This window comes from Eutrigla gurnardus (assembly GCF_963514095.1).
Source record: "Eutrigla gurnardus genome assembly, chromosome: 1".
Classification (NCBI taxonomy): Eukaryota; Metazoa; Chordata; class Actinopteri; order Perciformes; family Triglidae; genus Eutrigla; species Eutrigla gurnardus.
This window is the reverse complement of record NC_139915.1, coordinates 17,691,921-17,700,079: the sequence shown is the minus strand read 5'-3', so window position 1 is coordinate 17,700,079 and position 8,159 is coordinate 17,691,921. Positions and strand designations below refer to the sequence as shown.

Below are 8,159 nucleotides of genomic sequence, written 5' to 3'. Positions count from 1 at the left end.
ATACAATATCACATTTTTACTGACTCAGCATTTTCCTGGAACTCAAATAGGTGCATTAATGCTGAACAAATATGCTAGTAGCGGTCATGTGGTAGATCTGTTGCAAATATGTGTGTATTTCACAGTACATAACCATTAAATGAATGCACCTATTCACTTTAATCTGAAATAAAATACTGCGCTACGGTTTCTTCCAATAAATGCAAGATTATACAAATTAGATGGAGACAAAAGTTGGAAATACTGTTAAATATGTCAAATGTTAAGTTAATGGTTAAATGTTGGGCATGCGCTTTGTCATGCTATTGTCATGATCTGTGTTTTGCTCTAGTTAATTTCCTGTTTTATTTTGTAATTTTGTCCCCTGTCTGGTTTCCTGTCTTGTACTTCCTGGTACTCGTTGTTTCTGCTGTCTTGACTCCCCCACCCTCTCGTGTTGATACTGTTAGAATTGGTTTACTTTGTTCATTTTCATTTGTACTTCTTCACTGAACTCATATAAATCACTGGTTGTACTAATTAGCACATAATTAGTACAATGCGACAGTCAACCTGATAAGCAGGAACCCGTTGAATCTTCAATGCCCTCTTTGTTCTGACAGTTAGGTTTGCTAAGATAGATACACGCCTCAAGGACAACATCCATACACATTTCAATTATACATTTCCGTAAGTTTACGTCAGAGATAACTGACCAGTAAGACTCGGTTGCGTGAAAGTCCGACCTCTGTATGAGGCAGTCCCAGCCCAAGAAGATAAAATGTAACTAGCACCCGGAAATGGGGTTTGTTCTGACTTAGATCCTGCGGTAGCTCTGCCATTCCAAGCCCAGCGCTGCCATACTTTACCTGTGACCTGAATAAATACTATATTTGTGAACTTAAGATTTCTCCAGTCTATCCTTGGGCTTCCAACAAAAGAACTGGGGTTAATATTACCCTACCTGCCCTAATGTGTTTCACCTGTCCCTCGTCAGCTCCCTGCCTCCCGGTGTATATAGTCTGTGTGTTTCCCTTGTCTCACTGTCAGGTCATTGTATTGTATATGTTGGTCCCTGCATACTGCACCACCCTGGCCACTTTGTTTATTTAGTTAAATAAACATTTTTTCCATTACCCTTTGAAACCACCCTCCAGAGTGGAAAACTTGAATACGCTCCGCCGTAGCTTTTCCATCTACACTGCCAAGACGCAAAACTCTGCTCAGATCAGGGGCCCGTTCCAGAAAGCAGGTTTTCCTGAATCTCTGAGTTTGTTGAACCCCTGTCGCCTGCACCGTAGGCAGCGTTGCTAACCATTACACCAAAGAGTCGCTCTATGAAGCTGAACAGAAAGCCTTATCAACTCTAGATCAATTGACTGTTTCATTCATTTATACGCATTAAATAGGGCCGTAAATGTCTGCCACGCCAACTATCTCTACTTTGATGCAGTTATGTTGGTCTGCTTTCTAAGGATGAGCTCGTTTTCTACATAAACACTCAGGGCCCTAGTTTTGTGGTGCAGCGCAGGGCTGCGCAGGGTGGCGGAGCCGGCGTAATGCAAGTTTCGACCCGCGCAGCCTTGCGCATGGTCAGTTTGGCAGTTTGGTGGATCACCTGCGCCAAGATGGGTGTGGCGGCGCAGCAGGGGGAGGCGTCACAGATTCAGCTTGGCATAGCGGAAGTTTCGTGGCAAAAAGCCTCGCCGAGAAAGTGCTGAAAGCCCGCCAGCTCCAACCTGCGCAGTGCGCACACGTCACCGAGATCTCACAAGCAGGTTTCCACAGTTCCAGGCGGGTGCGCTGAGAGCTGACTGCGCCTGGTCTACGAAACTAGGGCCCTCAGTCATATCTAATAGTGCTCTCCCGGTTGCTATGGTGAATCGTAGTATCGGAGCTCCATTGATGATGTCTTTGTAGACTCGGCAGGCACGCACGTAACTCAGAGTTGATTGAACTAATTCAGAACTACTGTTCTGGAAACGAAAACTCAGAGTTGCCCATCTCAGAGTTGGTTGACTCAGAGTTCAGGGTTAGGTTCAGATTTGGTTGAGTCCGCTTTCTGGAACGGGCCCCTGCTCACGTCGCGTACGCGTTTACGTCACATACATGCACCAGTACAGGGAAATAAACAAACATGTCGGATTATTTCCTTGCGTCGGACCTTCAAGCTGCTCTGGCAGCTCTGATAAACTTACAGGAGTCTTTCCACAAAATGTACAGGATGTTTTGTTTTTTTGCGGCGCAGATTAAAGAAGAAGGAAGATTCTACGCATACGCTCAGACATGGCAGTGTTGTGTGAACAACATACCCAGTTGAATTCCACACACTTTTGTGTCACCGTATGCATGCAGATTTCCTCCCGAAAGTGCTTGTCTAAACGCGGAATAAAAAGTGAACTGACCGGGACTGTTCAGACCGTCATCATGTAAACGTAGCCTAAGTCTACACGAGGATGTGTGCCCCTTGGCATTGAAAGCTGCAAAAGTTATTATTTACCAAAACATAAATTAGCAGGTTCTAATAGCCGTCCTGTCAGCATTCTTCCTGTGCTAAGTGAGCTCATGGAAAGAGTTGTTTGCCAGATTCTTTTTTTCTGCCAAAAAACTTAACTTAACTGAATTTCAGTATGCCTAAAAGAAGGATCACTCCACAAGTACAGCTTAAATGCAGATCACAGATCAGTGGATGAGTGGCATAGACAGACAAATGACTGTGGACGCTTTGCTCTTGATTTTACTGCTGCATTTGATTTAATGGACTTGCTTGTAATGAAAGTCACTGCTCATGGTTTGAATACTTACACACAGAACTATATGAGCAGATACTTATCAAACAGAATATAAATGGTGTAATTTAATGGTAGTTCGTCTACAGTAAGGACAGTACAGTGTGGTGTCCCCCAGGGAAGATGCTTGGGACCATTGCTCTACTGGATTTTTACCAATGAATGCCACTTGTTTTGAGTAAAGCTAGCTTATCGATGTTTGCTGATTATTCCACAGTGAATATGTCATCAAATATTGTGGATGAGCTAAATGTTCTCTTGGAAAATGAAATTACATTAATCTTAGATTGGGTTACCAAAAACAATCTAGTTGTGAATGTATCAAATACTTAATGTATTGTTTCCTGCTCAAGCCATGCAGTAAGGTGTGAGAACTATCAATTAAGGGCAGCAGCGTAGAACAATTTAACTTCTAGGAGTAATTTTTGATGCTGCACGGTGGTGTAATGAGTAGCACTGTCGCCTCACAGCGAGAGGGTCCCGGGTTCGATTCCCAGGTCGGGTTTCGGGTTGCTTCTGTGTGGAGTTTGCATGTTCTCCCCATGTGAGCGTGGGTTCTCTCCGGGTTCTCCAGCTTCCTCCCACAGTCCAAAAGACATGCAGGATGGGGATAGGTTAATTGATGGCTCTAAATTGCCCATAGGTGTGAATGTGAGTGTGAATTAGGGCTGGGCGATTAATTGAATTTCGATTACGATTACGATTTTGGCTTCCCTCAATCATGAAAACAAGATAATCGTAATAAAACGATCATTCTGCCGCACGCCGTGTCTTGTATGGTAAATGCAGCGAACCCTTCCATCCCCACCTGTGCGCTCCGCTCCGCCCCGCCCCTGCCTGAAAAGTTTCGCTTTCAGCCACGCCGGTGCGTATTGCCAGTAGGTGTCCGAAGAAGACGGTCGAAAATGGCAGAAAGGCAGCCTTTGGTCGCGAAGAGAGGGAAAGCAACTTCTGTGGTGTGGAAACACTTCGGTTTCGAGGAGTCTGACCCGGAACAAAGTAAGATATTGTGCAAGATATGTCACGCGACCGTGTCTGCCCCTCAAGGGAACACGACCAATTTATTTAACCATTTGAAGTCCACACACAGAGTAATACACGACCAAGCAGTGAAGGAACAAAAAACCTCAAAAATGAAAAGCTCCTTGACTCCTGCCACCGCCACGCAGTCCTCAATTAAGGACACACTTTACAGTGCCACCGCATATCCACCCAGCTCCCGCAGGCATAAAGAAATAACGGATGCCATCACATACATGATTGCCAAAGACATGTGCCCTATCAACACCGTTAGCGACCCGGGGTTCAAGAAACTGATTAACACATTGGACAAGCGGTATGTGTTACCATCACGTCACCATTTCAGCAGAATTGCGCTGCCTGCCCTTTATGACGAATGTCGCAGAAAAGTTGCAAGAGAAGTGTCAACAGCATTATATTTTGCCACTACAACGGACCTATGGTCGAGCCGCACCATGGAGCCATATATAAGCCTCACGCTTCATTACATCGACGCGGATTTCACCATAAAGACGAATTGTCTCCAAACTGCATTTTTCCCCGGAGACCACACAGGGGTTAATATAGCCGACGGCCTGAAGCAAGCGATGGCTGCATGGGACTTGAACGAAGAGAAACTCGTCTGTATTACAACAGACAATGCCTCAAATATGAAGCTGGCAGCTGAACTCAATGGCTGGATGAGGCTGCAGTGCTTTGGGCACAGACTCCACTTGGCCATAGGTGAGTAGCCTAGTAGGTTTCCTTCTCCTGATTGTGTGATGCAATTTATTAATAACAAATCATGTAGAATATATCATGTGAGCTACTCTATGATCTTACGGAAGCCCTAAACGGCCATGCATACATACATTTTATTTCATCCGTTTTCTCGTGATAACGAGATAATTTTCCTCTGTTTTCCCGTGATAACGAGATAACAAATGAAACGTGATAGGCGAGATTTCAAATTCGGTAAATTTGGAAAGATATTCACAGATTCGAACTGACCATAAAGAGACCCTTGATGTGTGTAGTGATTTTGGAGTCTCTGTAGCCTACTGTATAACAGTGGAGTTATTTATTGTCTTGCAATTTGCAGACGGTGCGCACTCGCCCGGCTGCCGGTTGCGCATGGAGATCAATGTTCTCCGTTCAGCTCGCGGGGCGGCTTATTTATGTAAAAAATCTGGGTTTTGGTGCTTGTAGCTCGTAGTGATATTACGGTGAGACAGAGGCATCATTTGTGTTTGAAAAACGTTTCACTTCTGATTTATTAATCCCGGAAGTTCGACTCTGTGAATATCTTTCCAACTTTACCGAACTTCAAAATGATCTCGTTATCACGGGAAAACGGGTGAAAAATGATCTCGTTATCACGGGAAAACGGAGTAAAATTATCTCGTTATCACGGGAAAACGGAGGGAAATTATCTCGTTATCACGAGAAAACGGATGAAATAAAATGTATGTATGCATGGCCGTTTAGGGCTTCCGTAGATCTATCTATCTAACACACACACACACGCGATAATGTATTTAATTCCTTATAATAATAATTCCTATTTCCCAGCCTATTGATACACTTATGAAGATTATGATGATGGTAATGATGATAAATGTTTATATTTATTGTAATTTTAGAGAATGCAATGAAGGACCACAGGATTGGCCGTGCGATGGGGGTCTGCAAAAAAGTGGTCAGCGCCTTCTCCTACAGTTGGAAAAAAAAGAGGGAGCTGACGGATGTACAGAAGAGGCTGAATCTGCCTGAACACTCTCTAAAGACAGAGTGTCCAACCAGGTGGGGGTCTCGGCAGGCTATGATTGGCAGGGTCCTAGAGCAGCAGAAGGCCATTGCAGAGGTCCTCTACAACGACACAAAAAACCGACACCTTACCCCCTCATGGCAGGACATCGATGTACTGGAGGCCATCAACAAGTCACTAAGCCCTCTCGTTGAATTTACCGATGCACTTTCTGGGGAGCAATATGTGAGTGTGTCTTTTGTCAAGCCAACTCTCCACCTTTTCAACACATCCATATTGGCTGTGCAGGAGGACGACACAGACCTTGCAAAGTCCATCAAGGAGAAGATCGTGGGCTATCTCAATGAGAAATATGATGATGCACCAACACAAGAGCTGCTGGACATGGCCTCAGCCCTTGACCCAAGGTTCAAGCTTACATATGTGAGCGAAGACAAGCGTGGGTCAATTGAAGAAAGACTGTCATCTGAGATGAAGACTGTCATGGTAATTATAATTATAATAATGATAATAATAATAACAATACTATGGTACTAATAATAACAGTAAATACAATGTAATTTAATGTAAACAAAAGTTATATAAGTTATATTTTATTATTTCTAGTTGTGAATACCCATAACCATTTAGTCAGATTAAACATGTTAATCATTTCTCTTCACAATATTCTCCTCCTCCTCCTCTATTCCCAGGAGAAGGCCCCTGAGAGAGCAGTGACTCCTGCTGATGACACTGATGCCACCGCTGCTGCTGCTGGTGGTGCACGAAAGAAGAAGAAAGTCCTGGGCAGCTTCTTCAAGCACACTGAAGGCACAGCTCCAACATCCGCTGCTCTGCAACCGGACCAGGACAAGGCCATAGCTTTTGAGCTACAGTCCTACCTCCAGGCAGGGACACTGGACACTGAGGCGGACCCACTGGAGTGGTGGAAGGTATCCCAGAAGTTATACCCACGGCTCTCCAACCTGGCAAGGAAATATCTTTGCATTCCAGCCACAAGTGCCTCGTCAGAGAGGGTTTTCAGTACAGGTGGTAATGTCGTCACCTGCCTGCGCTCATCCCTGAAACCAGACCAAGTGAACAGACTGGTGTTCCTGGCTAAAAACCTTTAAGAGGTTGCAGGTGGCAGATTGCAGGGAGCCTGGATGAGGGAGTTGGGACTGGGTGGCAACTACTTTTGTTTTGTTTTTAAAAAAGGTTTAAAAAGAAGTTTTGGCAGCTAATTTTTCTTGACAGTGCGTGTCAGTCAGTTTATTCTTGTTAATACTAATTTTGGCCAAAAGAATGTGCCTCTACCTCAAAATATAGTTTTAACATGTTAACTGTTTGTTGTTACTGATTGTTACTACTACAGTGTTTTTTGCAGTACTAGGTAAGGTTGTTGTAGCAAGTGCATTACACCATAGTTGGAGTTGACTTTTTTTTATGGTAAAGAAGAGTCATTTTGTTTCAGTGTATAGTACTTTAAGTCTGAGATAGTGTTTATTTTTTATTTTTACATATTATTTAATTCATTTTATATCATATATTTTTCTCTTATTTATTTGCATTTTTCTTGTTTTTCAGTTCAAACTTATCGTGTTAAAAGAAATACCAGAGTTCAAAGTTCAATAAATGCTTGTTCTCAAATCAATGAATAATCGTCTTTAATAATCGTGATTACAATATCAATCAAAATAATCGTGATTATGATTTTTGCCATAATCGAGCAGCCCTAGTGTGAATGGTTGTCTGTCTCAACATGTCAGCCCTGTGATGGACTGATGACCTGTCCAGGGTCCAATGTCAGCTGGGATCGGCTCCAGCCCCCCCGTGAGGATAATCTGTAGACGATGGATGGACCTATCGCGGCATAATCACACAGCCAAAATAATGGGAAAAACGCATTCAAAAAGAAAAGCTTACGATAACTCAAAACCACAAATGGACACAGGAGGCTGGACACAGGAACACACGTAACTCTACGGAACACAAGGTAGTGCAGCATGCAGGGAACGAACAGCCATGAACACATACAACGACCCGACAGCAAGACAGGGGAAGTAAGTATGTTAGTATGTCAATACCCTAAACTAAGATGGTGAACATTATACCCATGTCCAAAAAATATCCCATTGGACAGAATCCCATTGATCCAACAGCCTGTTATCCAGGAAAAATAATCTGAATTATTATGCTAAATGACTTCATCGGACCTTTCCGGTTTCAATGGACTCATTCACCAAGCGTTCTTAACGGAGAAATCCAGTAATTTTTGACCCCATTTTCGTTGTCCCCAGGGTCATCCTGACTTATTAGAAGCAAAAAACCTGACAAAAATTGACTTGACCTAGCCCGAGATGTGTACCTGCCTGCCAGCCTTCCAGAATAGCTCCAATGCTAACCCATAGGGGCAAGTGTTTTCTGGGCCTCAGAAAATAATTCCAAGACCTGTGCAACACAGGTCGGGTCCTTACGAGACACGACAGCGCTCGTTTATCTCAAATAGTGTGGTGAAATGACATAAATATGTGTTTTTGCATGGAGTTACTCACTTCAAATCACCCCGTAGCCATTAGCAGTAGAGTGCCGGGCGCGCGCTCGTCCCTCCCACTCACCGCAGAAACGAAAACGTTTTCCTCATA

At 43.7% G+C, this 8,159-nt stretch overlaps 1 protein-coding gene across 1 annotated transcript; it reads left to right on the top strand.

The window, feature by feature from the left end:
* The first annotated feature begins 4,046 nt into the window (after positions 1 to 4,046).
* LOC311019546 (E3 SUMO-protein ligase ZBED1-like) lies at positions 4,047 to 6,925 on the top strand. Its single transcript, XM_084019069.1, has 3 exons — positions 4,047 to 4,511; positions 5,411 to 6,021; positions 6,228 to 6,925. Exons 1-3 carry the CDS (start codon positions 4,244 to 4,246, stop codon positions 6,645 to 6,647), a joined length of 1,299 nt encoding a protein of 432 aa, XP_083875195.1. The 5' UTR covers positions 4,047 to 4,243; the 3' UTR covers positions 6,648 to 6,925.
* Positions 6,926 to 8,159: the final 1,234 nt, after the last annotated feature.

Bases quoted from the DNA above. Each gene is read 5' to 3' on its own strand.
- LOC311019546 (XM_084019069.1), top strand. From the start codon at position 4,244: ATGGAGCCATATATAAGCCTCACGCTTCATTACATCGACGCGGATTTC. The intron at 4,512-5,410 runs GTGAGTAGCCTA...TTGTAATTTTAG, and splicing joins CAGACTCCACTTGGCCATAG to AGAATGCAATGAAGGACCAC. The intron at 6,022-6,227 runs GTAATTATAATT...CTCTATTCCCAG, and splicing joins CTGAGATGAAGACTGTCATG to GAGAAGGCCCCTGAGAGAGC.